The sequence below is a fragment of the Salvia splendens genome, chromosome 20, assembly GCF_004379255.2.
Source record: "Salvia splendens isolate huo1 chromosome 20, SspV2, whole genome shotgun sequence".
In the NCBI taxonomy this organism is placed as follows: Eukaryota; Viridiplantae; Streptophyta; class Magnoliopsida; order Lamiales; family Lamiaceae; genus Salvia; species Salvia splendens.
Window position 1 is genome coordinate 6,388,486 of NC_056051.1, and position 21,882 is coordinate 6,410,367.

The 21,882-nt window shown below is 39.3% G+C and overlaps 1 protein-coding gene and 1 long non-coding RNA gene across 2 annotated transcripts; both read left to right on the forward strand.

The window, feature by feature from the left end:
* The first annotated feature begins 350 nt into the window (after nucleotides 1-350).
* LOC121780932 lies at nucleotides 351-1,730 on the forward strand. The gene is made up of 3 exons (XR_006046115.1): nucleotides 351-737; nucleotides 1,310-1,371; nucleotides 1,479-1,730. It is a non-coding gene; the product is annotated as an uncharacterized LOC121780932 (long non-coding RNA).
* A 16,789-nt stretch (nucleotides 1,731-18,519) lies between these two features.
* On the forward strand, nucleotides 18,520-19,464 carry LOC121781371. The gene is made up of 3 exons (XM_042179120.1): nucleotides 18,520-18,533; nucleotides 18,630-18,944; nucleotides 19,017-19,464. The coding sequence occupies exons 1-3, from the start codon at nucleotides 18,520-18,522 to the stop codon at nucleotides 19,462-19,464; spliced, it is 777 nt and encodes a 258-aa protein (XP_042035054.1).
* The last annotated feature ends 2,418 nt before the right edge of the window (nucleotides 19,465-21,882 follow it).

The window sequence follows — 21,882 nt, forward strand, 5'->3', positions numbered from 1 at the left end:
GAATTTTAATTTATGAATCGTTACTTAACATCAATTATATGATAGAGCAAATTAAGAGCCCATAATTTAAATTAGCAACTAGTTAATTTAACTTATTCACTTAGCCCTATAAAATTTCACCAATCCTTTCCTTAGCTTTTTTTTTTGGTCAAACCCTCTAATTAAAACATAGTCCATGTTGTTAAAAGCTGGCCCATCATCAGAATAGATCTGTTGATCCAAAAATTTAATTAGGAAGAGTGGCCCTCTTAAAAGAAAAGACACAGCCCACTTTTAAACTCAATTTAACTTTCTAGTCCATATTTTAATTAATGAGGCCAATAAGCAAGGATCAGGCCCAAAATTGCTAATCCCCTCACTCCCGTCGGTCTCCCTCTCTCAAACCATTTCCCATTTTCTACAAATCCCCAAATCACAAAATCCAATTTTGGGAAAGAAGAACCCTAGGTCAAATTCCCCAATTTGAGGATCCGCCTCCCTTCTCCCGCGATTCAGCGCCGCTGTGGCGTCTCCGGCCTGAGGCAACCGCAGCTTAGTCCGCTTCAGAGACCAGCGCCGCCGCTGCCCTTTGGTGTCACCGCCACCATCGGACAGCACTACCGCCGCTGTTCCTCGACTCGTCGCCGACTGAGATGGCGTGGTCAGCTGCCGTCGCTGATCTTCTACCAACGGCGGGACCTCCATTACCGGCACCCTCGCGGCTTTACTGATACGGCTCCACCCTTGGTCGGACAAAGGTGAGTTCGTTTCCGATTCCCTATTCTAGAATTAGGTTCTTATCGCAGCTATTTGGTGAATTTTCTTAGATCTTTAGAGGAGTTTGAGCATGTGGCAGATTTTGCAAAATCCGAACTTTTAGGCTTAAAGTTGTTATCTCCCATTTTTTTTGGTAAAACATGAAAAGGGGAGTGATTATTGATATTACTTAGCATGTTGATTGGGGCCTTTAAGTTCTAGTGCTTCTACATGATGCATAAAGAGGAGGCTTGGGGTGGAGGGCATGGTTACTTGTTGTGGGGCTGTTGATGAACTCCCCCTTTGCTGTCTAGTTCTCGGTCCTCACAAGGCAGGAAAAATGCTGATTTTTTTTGATGTGGTGGAAGGGGAAAAACCTAATGTATGTGGTGGAGTTCTTATAGGCAAAGCTTGGTGTACTTTGGGGGAAAATAATGGACTGCCTATACTCTTGTTTTCATGCTGCAGAGGCTCTCCTTTTGCTCTTGTACCTCCTCACTTTTAATTAAGGATTTTTGGTGTTATTCTTATGGGAAGTACTTCCTAATTTATGCTAGTTGTTTGGTGGTGGCAGATGGTAGCAGGAGTGCAGGTTAACTGCACAAGGGAAAATTGCAGGCTGACTTGCTCATTTAGGTAAGTCCTTGGTATCTTATTGGAAAAGGGTGTTGTTCTTTCTCTCTTAATAGAAGTCCCCTTAATTTCTCTTGTCCCCTTAGCGCAAGTGCTTATTTTACTTGCAGGAGAAAGCTGCAAGTCTCGGCTGCCACCTTGCTGTCTTGGGCCCGACAGGCTGTTCGGAGGGATGCCCGGAAGTGCATATTTGTGTTCTTAATTCCCATCTCATCGCTTCGTCTAAATTATTTGTAATTAGTTAGTAACTTGACGTGTATATGAAAAGGTATTCGAACACCTTTGTCTGGAAATAAACTTTCGGTCCCTTTTTGTAAATTTTCATAATTATATAAAAGTTGTTTTGGTTCGTTCGATTCTTACTTATATTTCTTTTTTTTTTAGTTTTGCGAACTAATCAACATTTAGCATTTACGAACGGTAATGAATTCCATTCCAAAACACGAGTCAAGAGGGCTAGGATTCACTAGCTCGACATTAAACATTAATGAAAAAAGATAATAAAAGGAGCGGGCATTACAATTTTTCACCTTTATCATCAAGCTTTATTCTTCAAGCTTTTGGAATTTTAGCATAAGCAATGCAGCCAAAACTCTGAGGTGTGCAACACTGGGCTTGAACGAGCTCCATGCTTCTTCGGGCGTCATGTTGCGAACTCGTGACAAGTAAAGCACTCAACATTTGTTTTATCAAAGCCTTGTTGATTATAGGATTGAGAATAACCACCTCTATATTGTCCTCTTCCTCGTCCTTGTTGTCCATAAGAATTTCAACCTCTGCCTCGATGGCTAAAATTCTGACGTCCTCCCTCATTTTGATAATTCTGGCCTCGTCCTCCTTGATTTTGGTAATTCTGGCCACGTCTTCCTTCATATTGGTAATTTTGGATGCGTCCTCCTCGACCACGATAGCCTCGGCCTCGGCCTCGGCCTCGGTTGTATCTGTCACGTGATGTCCCAAGCTCAAACTTATATTATTCCAGTGACATCTTCGCTTGTAGCATATGCTCAAGTGACAGAGTGGTCTTTTTCTTTAAGCGTTGCTCGTGGACTTCCAAGTTGCTCTGCAACTGGTCGATTGACATAGTGTTGAGATCTTTTGATTCTTCGATAGTCGCAACGACGTGCTCAAATTTCGACGTCAAGGAACGAAGAATTTTCTCAATGACACGAACATCTTCAATTATCTCCCCTTGCCTTTTCATTTGATTCAATAACTAATATTCTTGTGAAATAATCCGAAATATTTTTTGTTTCAGACATCGCCAAACTTTCGAACTCACCACGTAGGATTTGCAGGAACTTGTATCGCCTTATCAACGCCGGTGAAAGCATTCTTCAGAATCTCCCAGGCTTGTTTTGACGTGGTGGCTGCACTTACTTTCTCGAACGTGGTTTCATCAATACCTTGATAGATATTGAACAACGCCTTCTTGTCTCGTTTCCTTGCATCTATGAGGACATTCCTTTGGTTGCAACAAGACTTGCATCTGAATACTTCAATTCCCATAATGGTGTTTCTCCAATTTGGGAATTTGGGGTTGAACCATGTTCAACGTTGCCGCCATAGGTGGGATCGAATGGCTCTAGATACCAAAATTTGTTCGAGTATTTGACACACAAAAAATAGCACTCCACAAAGATGAAGTATAGAAGGATAAGTGGGATTAAAAATTCTCATTAAAAAGGAATGATAAAATACACTCATACAAAAGTACTACCGCACTACAAAACTCTCTCTTTCTTTCTTTCTTTCACACACACTTTCTTATATTTCTCTTGGAGTAAAGGCCAAAATTGGTCCTGAACATATACCCATTTTACGATTTTGGTCCTAAACTTTATCTTTTGAATTTTTTGGTCCTGTACATTTCAAATTGGATCACAATTGGTCCTCCGTTAACAATTCCATTAATATTTAAAAGTCAACAATTTTAATCACAATTTTGACCAACTTAAGCATGTTAATTGTGATTACTAACTCCCTAATTAAAACCTTAATTATTTTAATGATATATCATTTAAAATACCAAATAAATAATATTAAAAAAAAAGAAAGAGTAAGAAATAGGTTCAGGCAATAATTCAAAAGTTCATTCTCTCACTTCGACGGCGCTGTTCTCCCTCTCTCACTTCGACGGCCCCGTTCTCCTAGTGGCGATCAGCGGAACGAGAGCTAAGCTTGTTGTCGTCTAACCCTAGTTTATTAGTTGAACGAAGAAACCCTAGACGGAGAAGGAGAACGAGAAGGGGAAAAGGAAGGGGAAGGGGAAGAGCACCTGCCTCTCAAAATCGAATCCAACTGAGAATCGACCTCAAGCACCACCTCCTACTGAGAATCGACCGCAACCACCATCTTCGACACAAATTCCACCACCTGCCTCTCAAAATCTACCGCAACAACCACCTCCGACTGGAATTCCACCGCTTCCAAGACGTAATGTATGGGCCCCGACCATTTATTGTGAAGGTGAAATTTTAATTAAAAGTACTTTTAAAATGTATCTCATTTCGTATAGATGATTATGGTTGTTCAAAGTGATTAGGGTTTCACTTGTTGGGGAAAATTTTTGATTTGGATTCTGGGGCTTTACATAGATTTATGAGTATGAATATTTTGGGGAAATTTTAGATTTTAGATTCTGGGGCTATATATAGATGCATGAGTATGAATATTTTTTTTGGGAATGTGGATTGTGGTGGACCAGTGAACTCGAATTTGTTGTTGTTGTGTGTGTATGGCTTCTTGTCATGTGGGGTTTAATTTTTAGGTGGTGAGGTAAAATGTGGGGTTTATTCTTTTGTTTTTAGTGTTCATTGTATGATGCTGGGGTTTACAAGACAACACATTTGGATTTGGATTTCTGGGGCATTTTATAGATGCAAGAGAATGAATATTTTTATTGGGGAATGTGGAATTGTGGTTTGACAGTGAACCCAACTTTGTATTTAGGATTTTGAGTTTTTGGGGGACATGTGGATTTGTTGTTTGTTGTGGTCCCCAAGCATGAGCTTTCTATTTATAGGTATTTTGGGGTGTGTGAATGGTATGTTATTTATTGTAAATGTGTGAACATGTGGGGTTTATTATTTTGTTTTTTTTAGTTTTAATGGTGTTATGTTAATGGTATTATGTTGATGGAGGACAAGGCAGAACATTTTGTTTTTAGTGTTAAAAAACTATTATTCTCTTCCTAAATGTTTAGGACTAATATGATATTTGTTGAATATAGATGGAACCTTCACAACACGAGTCCACTAAAAAATTGTGTGACTTGTTTATGTGCATTGTTTGGTCAGTGTGTGTATGCATTACGTGAGAAGAATTGTCTGTGTTGTTATGTGCATTGTTTGGTCAGTATATTGTGTATTGTTATGTGGTCCAAATGATTAGAAGTGTGTGTATTATTGGTTGGTGCTATAAATTTTTAGAACTGATATGATTTATTTGCATTACAGACGGGATCTTTACAACAAGGCTTTATTACTTGGGTCAAATGGTAGAATCCAATGGAAAGCACTATGTGGGTGGGAAGGTACAACACATAGACAATTGTGACTCAGATAAGTGGTCTAAATTGGAGGTGGATGATATATTGGAAAAGCTCAATTTTGATGTGAGTAGGTTAAAATACTATTATTTGAAGTCTGGGATGAGCTTAGATGACGGGTTGATGAGGTTGTTTGACAACCACTCATCAGTGGAGATGGCCGAGATTGGAGTTCAGAAGGGGGTTGCGGATGTGTTTGTGGTTGAAGATAATGACTTAGTAGTTAGTCAAATAACACAGGAAAATGTTGTTGAGGGTGTGGGTGGTGAGTCAGGGGGCGGGTTTATGAGGATTGTGAATTTGGGAAGTGGAAGGGGATTGAGAAGGCTGCGGCTAGTGGGAAAGGGAAGGCATTTGAGAATGGTACTGGGAAAGGGAAGGGGAAGGTTGCTGAGGATGATCTAGTCGAGGATCCTTTCTTCATTGATAGCGACTACGACCTCAGTGATCATGAGGAAGATGCTATCATGGCTGGTCAAGTAGAAGGGTGGAAGAAGGTTGTCGATGAGATGGTGAAGGACCACATGGGAGATACTAGCGATAGTGATCACTGAGTCACCAAGTTCAGCAAGCGAAGAAGAGAAGGAGCATGATGATAACAATGATAAACTTGTGTCGAGACGGTATAGGGCAGCAACCGATCTCAATGACCCCAGATGGGAACTTGGGATTCAGTTCAATTGCAAGGAAGACTTTATCGACCTCATCCGTCATCAAGGAGTATTGCATGGAAAGAGACTGAGATTGGAGAAGAATGACAAAATTCGGTGTCTCGCGAAATGTGAAGGGGTGATTAGGAGTAAGAAGAAACCTGCATGTCCATGGCTCGTACAGATTGCATATAAGGGGCAGCCCTTGGTTTTTGGCAGATTTCCCGCCTCCGTAATCAACACAAATGTGGCGGGACGTCATTTAACCATGGATGTGTGAATTCAAGGTATCTAAGCAAAAAGTACAAAGAGGATATTCGGGTGTTCCCTGGTATGTCTGTGGGGCAGTTCATCGAGAAGGTCCACTCGGATATGAATATAACCATTTCTTCTTCAAAAGCAAATCGAGCTATGCAGCAAGCACGGAAGCTGATTGAGGTTGACTTGGTGCGACAATACAAGAGGCTGCATGACTACAAGGCTGAGATTTTAAGGAGCAACCCGAGAAGTACTGTTGTGTTATCAACCCACCGTCTAAGTGATGGCACTGACAAGTTCAAAGCCATCTACATTGCCTATGCAGCTTGCAAGACATCGTTTAAACATCATTGCCGTCACTTGGTAGGACTAGACGGATGCCATCTTAGAGGTCAAGGCAATGGAATCCTTCTGACAGCCATCGGGCTCGACCCGAATGATCAAATTTTTCCTATTGCCCATGTTGTGGTACACATTGAAAACACACATGTACATGGTTTCTTGGGCTTTTGGTGATGGATTTGGAAATTACCGACTCAAGCAGATGGACGTTCATCTCGGATAAACAGAAGGTGACATAAAATGAACTTGACAAGTATGACTTTATTCTCATGTAAATTACCAGAATCTTTTTAAGGTCCTGCTGTCAGTTTTAAGGGCCTGCAGAGCATTTCTTTTCTCCTCCATAATCTTCTCATATAGTTCCAGTTTCATCTCCTATTGTTTAGAGAGAATTAAATCTCTATAACAAATCAATGGGGAGCTTTGAATGATGATGGTTTCTACGTGTATATTGAACTGATGTGTTTTATTTTCTTTGATTTAGTTTCTTGGCAGGGGCTGATCACCGCTATAAGGTCCTGCGTAGAGCATGCCGAACACCGGATGTGTGTATGGCACATGCATAACAATTTCAAAAAACAGTTTCCTTCGACCAAATTGAAGGACAAAATCTGGGAGGCGGCTCGGGCGACCAACACTTACGGGTTTGATAAAGCGATTCAGGAAATTAAGAACTAAAATCAGGGAGCTTACAAGTAGCTTATGGAGCATACAAGATAGGAGAACTGGAGTCAAGTATTCTTTGGGTTCGATGCAAAGTGTGACATCCTTGTTAATAACATTTCTGAATGTTCTAACAAGGTGTTACTGTTCGCTTGAGAGAAGCCATTGTACGCGATGCTAGAGTGCCTCCGAATGTATCTCATGGACAGATTTACGACAATGAGGAAGATGGGTGAGAGAATGGAGGATGCCTTTGGTCCGAAAATCCGTAAGAAGCTCGAGAAGGCGAAGGCCAAGATAGGCGAATGCATGGTCAGGGAGGCAGGAGAGTAGATCTACCAAGTCAACACAGCTCGGGATGAGCAGTTCGTGGTGGACCTGCGAAAACGAAGTTGCAGCTGTCGGCGATGGATGTTGACAGGATTACCTTGTCCACATGCGATTTCCGCGATAGAGATGACGACGGAGAACGTCGACAGCTTTGTTTCGAGAATATACTCCAAGGAAACCTTCCAACAGGTGTACGCACTCATCATCTATCCGGTGCAAGGTCCGCAGCTATGGACGAGGACTGCTCAACCAGATGTCGTACCACCCGAGCTGACCAAGCTTCCGGGACGCCCAAAGAGAGCGAAACAGAAGACCGTTCAAGAAGCCCAAGAAATTAACAAAAAGAAAGCTCGGGCAGCCCGAATTATGCAAGTTAGAGAAGATGGTGAGGGATGCATGACTATGTCCCGGAAAGGGTTAATGTCGGACTACAAATGCCGACTTTGTGGTGTCGTCGGCCACAACAAAAGAAGCTGTTCGACGTGTGAGCCAGTAGCAGGATGCAGCGGCCCCAAACCTACCACATGTATTCTTTTTGTATGAGTGTATTATCTGGATTATAATTCTAAGAAGCAGCCTAGGTCCCAACCTTGAATTAGATTTGGCACCCTATATTTCATAGTCTAATTGTTGTTTATATAAGCAGGGAAGAACCGCAAGCGATAAGAAGAACAACAAAAATGCGCATTGTGTCACCAACCCGGTCACAATAGGATATGTTTTCCAAGTGCCATGGCTGACATGTTTGCGGATCTGGCCTCTACCTCGGTGGTGGGTGACAACCTAGCCAGTGCATCGACTTAGAAGAAGAAATGAGATGTTTTGTTGTGTTCCTGTCTATTCAAAAAATTTTCTTACTGCCTCGATACAATTGTGTTATAACTTGACTGTTTTTTGTTCATATTTTGGTTGGTTTGGGAGAGGGCAGTGCCCATTGTGGCTGAATATAATATTGACAGGTTATTGGTGATGTATTTTGGTCCAGGCAGTGTGCCCATTTTGGCTGGGGCATTGCTCAATTATGTAAACTTTGGTGATCATTATATTTTACATCACTCGCTGTGTAATTTAGTACTTGTATTTGCTAATCGTTATATTTTACTTCACTCGCTAATTGCGTTTGTAAATGTTGAAAGCTTAGTTGGCCATATCAATTATGTATTAGCTATGAATATGGTGGTTGTAGGAATTTAACACTTCCCATCTACATATAACACCAAACAAGTAAAATTGCTAAAGAATTGTAATCTTGTTTACGAAAATGTATAACAACAAGCTTTTGAAGGACTATTAATTTGCGCCTGACAACAACCTAGTGTTTCAAAAATTTGATCGGCTTACAACTGGTCTGATGAATTGTTGAATACTTGAGTCGTCTTGAACCGAATAATTTGGCCTCCTAAATATAATTTTAAATTGTGGCTAACAGTATTTGATCTCTTACAAGAATGATTGGGCACTGAGCTGGATTGACATATCTGATGAGAGCTCTGGAAACTTCTGCGTAATTTTCGGGTTGACGAAGCGCGGGTTCATGCCTGGTTGCCGTGAACTGCAATTTTATGTGTTTAAATGCAAATAATTATATGTAGAAATTAATTATTGTTTTCCACTGCCTCTCTTCTTTCACCAATGATAGTAACAGAATTTGGTTTTGCAGAACAAATACTCTTTTTTCCACACATCTGTATTTGCAGTATACTATTTAAGTTCCTTCGTGAAATTAGTTTTCATTTTATGATACTTCTGATAATGTGCTAAAATGTACAAAAAAATGCAACTTATTCGTCAATTGTTAGTTTACTAATATATCTTGGTCGTCCAATCATTTCAAGAATGTTAACTAATCTTCCATATGTGTATTTATCCATACGTAATTTTTCATGACATATGGTATCCTTGTCCTAATTGAGTATGTAAATGTAACGCGATCGGCAAAGCTCGATCATTAGCTTTAATATTTCTGTTTTCCTTATTTGCATACGAACGATATGAATAAATAATTCCAAATTGACAACTAAGTATTGAGCATTGAACTATTACTTGATGCAAGATGCTCGATCATGCTTACTGACCATTGAGAGGTCGAGTATGCTCGATCAAGCGTTTAATCATCGCACTAACATTGTCCGTTTTTGCAATATGCTCGATTGTGTGCTTGCTTAGCATTTTGAGGTCGAGCATCGTGCTTTCAAGTTTCAAGCATTGCCCGGTTAACTACCATGCGTAAGCATCATTAGGCCCAAATGAGACATAAGGAGCTCAATTACCCGTCATCGCGTTGCTTGCCTTTACCCTTTTGGTGCCCTTGTTCCAACGGGGCAGCGAAACCGGAATTTTTCTGCATTTTTCAGAATTTAAAAAACAACGATGTCTTCTTAAAATTAAGAGTACAGCATAGTTAATTTCAAAAATAAAGAAAACAATAGTAATTAATGAGAAGAAGCCCTAATTCTTATATATATATATATATATATATATAGGGAGATGATCAAAATAAGTATGTGTTTAAATCCAGAAATGCAGACCAAATCTCAGCCCTAGGATTAGATGATCTAATGGTCAATAATTAACCAAAAACACGGAATGTCATAATTAAGCAATTTTAGGTCATATTATAATATTTGGATTTAATGTCATACTTAGATCGTTTTAGGTCATGCTTTGTTAGCATGACCTACAAATTACCTAATTATGGCCTAAAAGTGCCCTAATTATGATATTGTTCTACGTTTCTGTATTTAAATCCAGTTTTGCATAGATCAAAACCCTATATATATATATATATAGGGTCATGATCTATGGCAAACACCTCTTAACCATATAACTAGAGAACAAATCTCAGCCACACATCTTAATACTCCAAATTAATCTTATGGCTTAGCTATTTTTACATGTTTTAAATAAAAAGTAATTCACAAGGGTATTTTTGGAAACCATATTCAACTCCAACCGCCTCCTTCAGTTTTCCAACTCCAATTCACACTTCTTTTCCTCTCCCCTCTCTTCCTCCTCTCCCCAGCCTCCGCCGCCGAGCTCAACATGAGTGCCGCCATTAACATGATATGTATATAGAATTTTGAAATGGCTTCGTCACTTTATTGAATGAACTGTCTTTCCTTTTTTCGGATCTGAAAATAAAAGGGGGAAACGTACTCTGTAGGGTTAGCCTTTTCCTTTGAATGACATGTATTTTCTGCTCGCCGCAGTGTGCTGAAGAAAAAAGTAGCCCATTATCATGGAGTATCATTATTTTGGACGGACTATAATTCTAGTTTTCAACATAAACTAAACGAGTTTTCAATTTAACGAAAGACATATATATTATGCGCATAGAGAGAGAAAACTGCCGCGAGGAATGAATTTTAGTATGAAGAATTAGAACCATGTCGGATTGAAACGTATACACAGTTAGAAATTTAGTTTAAAGAATATGTAGGTCATGATATGTATATAGAATTTTAAATTTAGGGCATGATTTTACTTCACATTTGTTAACAAAACACATCACTATTAGCATGATTTTACTTCACTCTTGTTTACAAAACACATCACTCTTAGCATGATTTTACTTCACTCTTGTTTACGAAACACATCACTCTTATTATGATTTTACTTCACTCTTGTTTACAAAACACATCACTCTTAGCATGATTTTACTTCACTCTTGTTTACAGAACACATCACTCTTAGCTTGATTTTACTTCACTCTTGTTTACAAAACACATCACTCTTATTATGATTTTACTTCACTCTTGTTTACAAAACACATCACTCTTAGCATGATTTTACTTCACTCTTGTTTACAAAACACATCACTCTTAGCATGATTTTACTTCACTCTTGTTTACGAAACACATCACTCTTATTATGATTTTACTTCACTCTTGTTTACAAAACACATCACTCTTAGCATGATTTTACTTCACTCTTGTTTACAAAACACATCACTCTTAGCATGATTTTACTTCACTCTTGTTTACAAAACACATCACTATTAGCATAATTTTACTTCACCCTTGTTTACAAAACACATCACTCTTAGCTTGATTTTACTTCACTCTTGTTTACAAAACACATCACTATTAGCATAATTTTACTTCACTCTTGTTTACAAAACACATCACTCTTAGCTTGATTTTACTTCACTCTTGTTTACAAAACACATCACTCTTTGCTTGATTTTACTTCACTCTTGTTAACAAAACACATCACTATTAGCATGATTTTACTTCACTCTTGTTAACAAAACACATCACTATTAGCATGATTTTACTTCAGGTTGCCTCCCAAATGATAGACAAATGAGTAGAGAGTATGAGTGAAAATGACAAAATCAATCAGCAGAAAATCACGAACTCAATTCTCCAACTGACAATGGAAAGAAAACAAAAAAGGAATTCGAAATTAGAGAAGGAAAATGGTGTAATTATCATCATATCATTCTCGAATTGTAATTATAGCTAGGGATTGGTAAAAGCCCCTTCTAGAACCCTCTATTTCAAAATTTCCTCCAAATCTCACTAATTTACAAAATGCAATACCGAGAATAAGACGAGAATGCGAAAACAAATAAATAAAATGTGCGTAGCGTACTTAGTGTTGGAATTGGGGTAATTTATGGAAGCATTAACAATTGAGAAAAACGGAAGTAGATCCAGTGGGATTAGTCGCAGAGATAGAAAGCATAGAGAATATCAACACGTCTCAACAAAGGTGACACGTCTCTATGTTTTCCTTTCATAAGAAGATGAGCAAAGCGAGTTCTAGCAACCGTCGCTACTGGCGGCACCACCACCACCACCACCACCCTTATCCATAGCCGACCTCCCCGCATTTTCAGCAGTTCCAGCAACGTATGATTTGCCGTCTCTATTTGATCCAACAACATGGAATCTCCCTCATCAAACCGACACCTTAACATCTCAGTTTCTGGCCCCTCGAGGCGGCGATCTTCAAGAACTGGCTTGTGAGTTTCTGGCTAGACGTGAGCCATTTCCCTCTCAAATAGTGACAGAAGGAGAGAGTGTGTGTTTGTGTGTGAGCGTGAATAGTGTGTCTATGTGAAAATATGAGAATAAAGTTGATTTCCTAAAATACCCCTATGCAATTTTTATTAACTAAAAATGCTTACTTATTTTGGTCATTGGATTAAGATAATGAGTGGCTGAGATTTGTTCTCTAGTTATACACTTAAGATTAGTTATACATTGATCACTATCCTATATATATATATATATATATAAATATATATAGAGTAGTGATATAGGGCAAGTGTCCATTAACTACATAACTGGAGAATAAATCACAGTCACAAGATCAAGAAAATCAAGGGCTAGTATTAATACATGTGATTTTTGAATTTAAAGGAGAAATTAGTTCTCTCTATCATAAATTTACTTCACAATAACAAGGCGGGGTATAATGGTCATTGCACAGAAAAAATTAGGATACGTAAAATTTCATAACATTTAACAAGCTTCTTCAAGGTGCTTCAATCGATGCTTTCTCTCTCACTCAATAATCTCTCTCTCATTCGATAACCTCTCTCTATATCTGTAGATCTGTGTGTGTGATGTAGATTTGTATTTTGTAGTTTCGTTTGGATTTGAAATCCTTGGGATTTTCATTTTTAGGAGTTTCCTTGGGATGAATTGTTGTATAACAGAGATGGATATTTTATGTAATTGCAGTGTTATTGATTTTGTAATGGTGATGTTTAATCATGCATTTGTATATTATTGATCTTTTCTTCATAGAAAAATATATTATGAGTATTTTGTATTTTAAACTATTGGTAATTTATTTATCTATTGGACAAATTGACAAGAAAAATTATGTATAGCTTGATTAAATTCGAGTATGTTTGACGACTATAAAAATCAGATGTAGAAACCAAGAAATTTAACATAGCAAATCATGTTAATAGTGATGTGTTTTGTTAACAACAGTGAAGTAAAATCATGCTAATAGTAATGCATTTTATTGAAAATAGTGAAGTAAAATCATGCTAATAGTGATGTGTTTTGTTAACAACAGTGAAGTAAAATCATGCTAAGAGTGATGTGTTTTGTTAACAACAGTGAAGTAAAATCATGCTAATAGTGATGTGTTTTGTTAACAATAGTGATGTAAAATAATGCTAAGAGTGATGTGTAACATTAGAAACAAATAGTTGGCCGACATTTGTTTCTGTAAAATCAACATCGAATTTATCCAGTAAGTTACACATGGAAATGTCTTATGCTTTTTGCATGAGGATTCATAATTTCACAAATTGATATTTAATTTGTTCGACCAAATTCTCCATACTAAATCCACCATCAACGACAAGATACATCAGTCCACCATATGTTCGACCAAATTCCCCAATCAAAATCTTGCTTCATTTCCAAATTCCGTTCCAGAAAATGGCGTTATCAGCTACGACATTCAGTTCATCAATCTCCCGCCACCAAATCCGAGCTCTCTCCCATTCATCTTCTCCGAAATCGAATCTCAAAGAATCGATCCGAGCAGCTGTCGAAGCAAAAGCATACCGCCAAATCCCCCATTGCAATTGATTAGTCTTTGAAATCGCTAAGAAAAGATTAACTGCTGCAATCCAATGGAATCAAAAACTCAAGTTCAACAACCATCAAACCACAGCAGTTTAATCCATGACCAGAAATCACTCGGAATTCTGAAATATTCTCAAATTTTCATTGATAGTTTTTTATTAGAAACGTCGGTGGGGTGTAATTTACACTGAAAAGTGAGATGAGTAGAGCAGGAAATACCCGAGAATGTCTTCACTGGAATAAGAGGATCTCGGAGTATCGGATGTAATGGTGGAGATGGAGTTTTGGCGACAGAGCTGCCCTATCTCATCTCTCTTAATCACTGCCTTCACCAGCCGCTCCCAGTTATCTCTCGACGACGACAACATCTCTTCACACTCGAACTAAATTCGGATTCAGCTAAAAAGGGAGGAAATGCAGTTAAACAATTGACCGTGATAAAACGCGGTGGAAACGCGCATAGTGTTGACGACAAGCCTATCAATCTCCGGTGGTGGAGCTGGACGATAAGCACTACCTCTTCTCGCTCCCCATGAACGGCGGCAAGCCTCTCAGCTACGGCGTGGCATTTGCCAGCGGCGGAAATCAAATGGTTAGCGAAGAACAATCCTACAAATTTTTTCCCCCATGTCGAAGGTGGAGTTTCATCAAATGGAACGCCTTGCCAGCGCCGGAAATCAAATAGAACGCCTTGTGAAGGATGAAAGTCCGTGCTCTGCTTACGCAGCAAGGATTTTCCTCGGCCTTGACGAAAGAGGCGAAGGAAGAAAAAGAGGTAGAGGCCTCAGATGCGAAATCTACTGCGAAAGATGATGAGATTGAAGCAAAGGCGTTCATCACGATTGTTCTATGCCTCAGAGATAAAGTTTTGAGAGAGATATCCAGAGAAACTACAGCGGCAGGTATTATGGCAAAACTTGAAGATCTATACCTTACAAAGTCTCTAGCATATAGATTGCTTATGAAGCAGCGCTTATATTCATACAAATTTGTGGATGGAAGATCAATTTTAGAGTAGCTAGAGGATTTTAATAAGAATGTAGACGATCTTGAAAATATTGATGTTTCTATTGGTGATGAAGATAAGGCCATACTATTATTGAATGCACTTCTTCAAAGTTATGATCAGCTACGCGATGCAATTCTTTATGGCCGAGAGAAGACCATCACACTTCTTGAAGTGCAATCGACCTTGAGGTCAAAGGAATTACAGAAAGGAGATGGAAGACCTACTGATTCTATCTCGGAGAGCTTAAATGTCAAAAGGTTCAAGGGGAAGAAGCCATTCAAGAAGTTCAATGAGCCCTATAAGCCAGCACCACCAACTGATCAAAAAGAGACTCGTTCTTGCCATTGGTGCAAGAAACCCGGTCATTTGAAGAAAGATTGCTACGTTTGAAAAAAGAAATAGGCGGAGTTGGGAGGAAAGGCTGTGAATACCACTCAGACAGTGGTTGATGATGAAGCTCCAGTGGCTCTAAATGTTATAGAGCATGTGGAGAATGGTTCTTGGATCATGGACTCCGGGTGTAGCTTTCATATGACCCCCAATCTCCACTGGTTCAATTATTTGAAGGAGATAATTGGCTCTGTGATTCTTGGTAATAACCAGATTTGTGAAGTGAAAGGCATAGGGACAATAAGGTTGAAGCCTGAGAATGGCCGAATCATTATCTTGAGTTCTATCAGATTTATTCCGGAGGTTAAGAGGAATTTGGTGTCTCTGGGGTCTCTTGAAAGTAGAGGGTGCAGAGCGGTGTCTGAAAAGGAGGGAATGACAGTGAGCAAGGATGGGAAGGTGCTCATAGAAGCCAAGAGAAAGGGCAGTTTGTATTACATGAATGCTACTGTCATGATGAAAGATCAGAATGAGGTTCATGTTGCAGTGTCTGATAGCCTGGATATTTGACATCAGATACTTGGCCATCCTGCTATGGGAATAGTAAAAGAGCTGATCAATTGAGGTTTTGTGCAGTGTAGGGATCCTGGAAGTGGTTCTACAGAATGTGAAGAATGTGTGTTAGGCAAGGCCAAGAAACTGCCCTATCCAAAGGCAGGCACAACTCAACAAGACCTTTAGATTATGCCCATAGTGATTTATGGGAGCCAGCTCAAGTGAAGTCTATTGGGGGAGGCAGATATTATTTGAGCATAATTGATGATTTTTCCAGGAAAATTTGGATCTACATACTAAAAGAAAAGTCAGAAGCCTTGGCCAAATTTAGAGATTGGTGCATCGAAGTGGAAGCTGAGAAGGGGCCAAGGCTTGGTTGTTTGAGGACTGATAATGGCTTAGAGTATGTGTCTGGGGATTTTGATGCATTCTGTAAAGCTAAGGACATCAAGAGACACAGGACTGTGCCTATTAATCCGCAGCAAAATGGAGTGGCAGAGAGAGCCAACCGCACCATTCTTGAGAGAGTAAGATGTATGTTGCTTGCAGCAGGGTTAGAGAAGAAATTCTGGGTTGAGGCAGCCTCTACTGGAGTGAAACTGATGAATATGTGCCCCTCATCTAGTATAGATGGAGATATTCCAGATGTGAGATGGTTTGGCAGACATGGAAGCTATGAAAGCCTAAGGACTTTTGGTTGTAGAGCCTTTGCACATGTCAAGCAAGGGAAGTTGGAGGCTCAGGCTCTTAAATGCATCATGATAGGATACCAGCCATGAGTAAAGGGGTATAGGTTATGGTGTGTAGAACCTGGATTTGGCAAGATTGTCTTTAATAGAGATGTTGTCTTTTGGGAGCATGATCTGCCTTTTAAGAAGAAATCTGATGTCTCTAAGACTGAGCATGTAGTTATTCCAGAAATTGAGGTGGAGCACAGTAAAAATGATCATAGTCAAGAGGCTGAAGTCACTAGTGTTTCACAATCTCCACAGCAGCAAGATCAGTCCACTCCATCCATTGAAGGAAGCTGGAAGTTGGCCAGAGATAGGGTCAGAAGAAATATCAAGCCATCAACTAAGTACTCTGATGCTGAATTCTTTTTTTTTGCTTAATGGTGGCTGAAGAAGTGGAGTACTCAGAGCCTAGCACGTATGAGGAGGCTATGCAGAGTAAAGAATGGGAGAGTTGGATGAGCAATGGTGGATGAGATTGACTCACTGCTCAAAAATGGTACTTGGGTGTTAGTTGATAAACCAAATGGAAGAAGGGTAGTGAGCTGTAACTGGGTCTTCAAGAAGAAGATAGAGGGTGCTGATGGGGATAAGGTGAGGTATAAAGCCAGATTAGTGGCTAGAGGGTTCACCCAGGAGTATGGCATTGATTATGATGAGGTTTTCTCTCCTGTGGTGAATCACACATCCATAAGAGTTCTGTTGGCTATTGTTGCAAGAAAGGATTGGGAGCTTGATCAATTAGATGTCAAAACAGCCTTCTTGCATGGTGATTTGAAGGAAACAATATACATGGCTCAGCCAAAGGGTTTTGTAAAGGTAGGAGATGAGAAGAAGGTGTGTCTGCTACAAAGAAATATCTATGGACTAATGCAAGCAAGCCGGCAGTGGCACATGAAATTCAATAATCATGTGATGAAAATTGGCTTCACAAGATCAGCATATGATGAATGTGTTTACATAAAGAGAGTAGGTGGAGCTGTGGTTGCATATCTACTATTATATGTAGATGACATGCTCTTAGCTAGAGCTGATTTGGAAGAAATAAGGAAAGTGAGGTTTGATCTTAAGGTTGCCTTTGAAATGAAGGATCTAGGGCCGGCAAGAAGGATTCTTGGAATGTCCATAGTGAGGAAGAGAGAAAGCAGGCAAATCTTGCTGACACAAGCAGATTATGTGTCAAGGCTAATCAATAAGTTCAAGATGAGCAATGTGAAGGAAGTCTCAGTGCCAATGGGGCAACATTACAAGTTGACAACTGAGCAGATGCCAAAATCTGATGAAGAGAGGAAGGAAATGCAGAATATTCCCTATGCAAACATTATTGATAGTACCATGTATGCAATGATTAGCACACGACCAGATATAGCCCAAGCAATTTCTGTGACTAGCAGATACATTTCAAACTATGGAAGGGAACACTGGCCTGCCCTGAAGTGGCTGATGAGGTATCTGAAAGGTGCCACAGATGTAGGGATCATGTTTGATGGAGGAGCTGCATTTGAGGGTGATGCTTTGGTTGGTTGGAGTGACTCTGACTATGCAGGGAATCTTGATACTAGGAGATCCCAGTCAGGCTATTTGTTTACTCTCTACGGCTCTGTGATAAGTTGGAAGAGTAGCCTTCAAGGAGTGGTTGCTTTATCAACAACTAAAGCACAGTTCATGTCCTTAACAACAACTGTCAAAGAAGGGTGTTGGCTGAGAGGAATTCTGGAGGATTTTGGCATAAATCAGAAAGTTGTAAGCATTGGTTGTGACAACAACAGTGCGTTGTGCTTGGAAAAGCATTCGGTCTACCATGAAAGGAGTAAGCACATTGATGTGCGACTACATTTCATAAGGGAAAAGATTGAAGAAGGAGAGATAAAGGTGTCCAAGGTTGATACCGCTGAAAATCTAGCAGATATGTTGACTAAACCTTTGCCAAGATCGAAGCTAGAGTTGTGCATGAGGCTAGTTGGTCTACAGAGAGGGATCAAGGCTGAATAATGACTGATGATTGATGATTGAGCCATCAAGGTGGAGTTTGTGGCATTTGATGGATCAATATCAAGGCTGGAGCAAGACTTGAGCTTATTCGAGCTCATTAACACAGCGGTGTTCAGTAGCCGTCCGACTGGCTTTTGTTAGAAAACTTTTAATCTCAGCCACTGATTCATTAGTAGCCGTTATGTTTGAATACCTGTATAAATAGTTTGTTTACTTTGTTTGAGCTGTAGTTAGCTCACGTTTTGTATTCCCAAAGTAATCTGCAGATAATAAGAGTTTCTCGTTTCTCAGATCCTTCTTCTTCGAGTTATTGCGATTGATTCTCAAATCCGATCACTCTTCAGTATATCGAGCTCTGGGGCCTGAGGGATACATCTATGATGATGATGTTGATGATGGTGGTGCGGTGTTTTGCATTGGATTTGGAATGAGCAAAATAAGTGGGCAATATAAGGTGGTCTGTATCAATGTAGACGTGGGATCCGACTCTTGTCGTCATGTATACACCCTTGGAACAGGAGCATGGAGGCTTGTTGAAGCCGGGGCTGCTTCTGATCTCACATTCCCTACATCAAGAAACATTGTTTGTAATGGCATCCTCCATTGGCAAGGATGAGTAAATGATTTGGCTCATACCTTATGGATTTGTGGTTTTGATCTTGAAAATGAATGTTTTAGCATCTTCTCTGCTCCTCCTCCTCCTCCTCCACCCCCTGTAGATCGACGTAGCCGTCTAATTGGGGAGTTGTCTGCTTTGAGGGACTGCCTGTGTAATTCATACACATGGGAAGGTGAAATTTTCATCTGGATGATGAAGGAATACCATGTCGAGGAATCTTGGACCACATTGCACAAGATAAGTAGTAATGTTTCTAATTTAAGTTGGGCTTCTAGTTTTCATTGGAATTATAAGTGTGTTGAACCAATTAGGCTTTTCAAAGATGGCGACATTTTGATGTTGCTAGTCGTAAATCAGTTCAGCTACTACTCCAACAAGACAAAAACTGTTCAACAAGTCGCTATGTTTAAAGATGCAGTTGGGAAGGATTATGTTAGTGCCTTGATTTTCACACCTAGCCTTTTCTCACTCAAGAATTTCGGATTCGAGAATGTGATCTCGTTTTAGTTAGTCTACATTTGTGTGTTTGTGTGGAAGGTTTGTTTGTGGTGTAGTTTTTGGGTTATAAGTCTTCTTTGTCATTTACTGTTCGGGTTTGGCCTTATCATGTCGACCTGATACACACTATATATTTGGGATGTAGTATGTAATATTGTTTTCGCTACTACATCTATAATATCTCTTGCAATTTTGCAATAACGTGAACCATTTAGCCCTAAATTGTACTCTAAATGGCATTATTTAGTGGCTAATTTTGTCAATTACCTCTGACATGGAGAGCCTTTCATGGGCTTTTGGCCATACTTCATCCATGCTTAAAAATCGAATGGCAGAGATCCAATCGGATTTCGATGTCCTTGGTCGAGATTCTGCAGATTCATCAGGAAACCAGAAATTGTGTTGACATTCTGTTTATTGGTTGATGTCCGGGTTTGGTCTTATTGCATGCTTGACCCGACAAACACTCTGTGCGGGCCTAAGCTTAGCTAATATATACATTTTGCGATGTTTTCTATAATCTTGTTCTTGTTCATAATGTTAATCTATAATTGTCTTTGTCATTATCGAGTCCTGTGAACACGATATCGCTTCATTATCATGTGTACAAGACATGTCCGAGTTGAATTTTTTTTGTGGTCTTTATGTTTGATCTTATCATCATGAGTAGTATCATGTCAGGCTATTTTATATGCATATTGTGTGGATTTAACACTAAACCCTAAGCAAAAGTAAATGGAAATGGACCCGATTCCGTGGATGTATTATAGTAACAAAAATCAATTAATTTTTGAGAATGAAGTAACTATATAGTTAGAAACAATTATCTTTCTGAACCTACTGTTTTGAAAACTTGATCAGCTTACAACTGGTTCGATGGATAATGTGCTTGTCTGATCCGATTCGGACATAAAAATTGTTGAATACTTGAGTCGTCTTGAACCGAATAATATAGCCTCTCAAATGGAGTAATTTCAAATTGTGGCTAACAGTATTTGATTAGAGGTTTGCAGAGAGGCCGGTTACGTTTTCCTGCATCGAGGGGATCTTCTTCTCTGGAAACTTCTGCGTAATTTTTGGGTTGACGAAGCGCGAGTTCATGACTGGTTGATGTGAACTGCAATTTGATGCGTTTAAATGCAAATAATTATATGTAGAAATTAACTCCCAGGTTGATAAAATGTGGGGCCTTTAAGCTTTAATGTTTCCGTTTTCTTTATTTGCATACGAACGATAAGAATAAATAACTCCAAATTTACAACTAAGTATTGAGCATTGAACTATTACTTGATGTAAGATGCTCGATCGTGGTTACCGGACATTGAGAGGTCGAGTATGCTCAATCAAGCATTTAATCATCAAATTAACTTTGTGCGGTTTTTGATGCATTATGCTCGATTGTGTGCTTGCTTAGCATTTTGAGGTCAAGCTTTACCCGGTTAAGCATCAAGCGTAAGCAACATGTTCGGGTTTAGGCCCAAGCGAGACATAAGGAGCTCAATTACCCATCGTCTCGTCGCTTGCCTTTACCCTTTTTCAAGAAGGGTAGTATTATGTAGTTCTAGAATATAAAACTTGGCGGCTAAGCAAGTTATTATTTTGGTTTTATTTATTTCCTAGTTAATAGAATTAGTAGATGAAAAATATTAGGGGGATTGTTTTTCTTCTTTAAAATTAGGTTTTATTTTCCTTTGTAGTTATTTTCCTTTCATTTTTATTTTAGGATTTCCTTTGTCTATATAAAGGCTTCCTTAGAATTAAGAGTACAAAATATATCTTAACTTCGAAAATTAAAAAAAAAAGAGTATAAATTAATGAGAAGAAGCCCTAATTCTATTATATGCCGCTACTACTACTACTACTGTGTTCTGAATGGCAACATATTCTATTTCTATGGAGCGCAATTTCTTCACAAATCTGCCATCAGAAATCACCGCCGAAATCCTCTCACACCTCCCTATCCGAAGCATTGCATTAAGCAAGTTGCAAACCATGGCTCAATCTTCTCGATTCCGACAATTTCGAATTCAAAACCCCACCCGCTCTAGCTCTCTTGCAGCAGATGAGCTCAATTCGGTGCTCAATTTTTGATATTGAAGACGAAGACGAATTCGATGATGAGAAGAGCCATGATCTTCACTACATTCCGCTCACAGATTTCGATATCCCTCACGAAAATTCAGTACAACTAGAAGCTATGGCTGCAAATGGATTGCTTCTTCTATACTCACAGTTAGGGCGTCCTCAAGTTCCTCTTTTTATATGTAATCCAATCACTCGTCAATATATCGAGCTCTGGGCCCTGAGGAATACATCTTAGATGATGATGATGACGATGTATATGATGTGCTTAGTTATGGTTTTGGAATGAGCAATATTAGTGGGCAATATAAGGTGCTCTGTATCGATGTAGACGCGATATCCGAC

Excerpts from the sequence above, each read along its gene's own strand:
- LOC121781371 (XM_042179120.1), top strand. Across the intron at positions 18,945-19,016 it reads TGTAATGGCATCCTCCATTG|CATCTTCTCTGCTCCTCCTC; the intron begins GCAAGGATGAGT and ends TGAATGTTTTAG.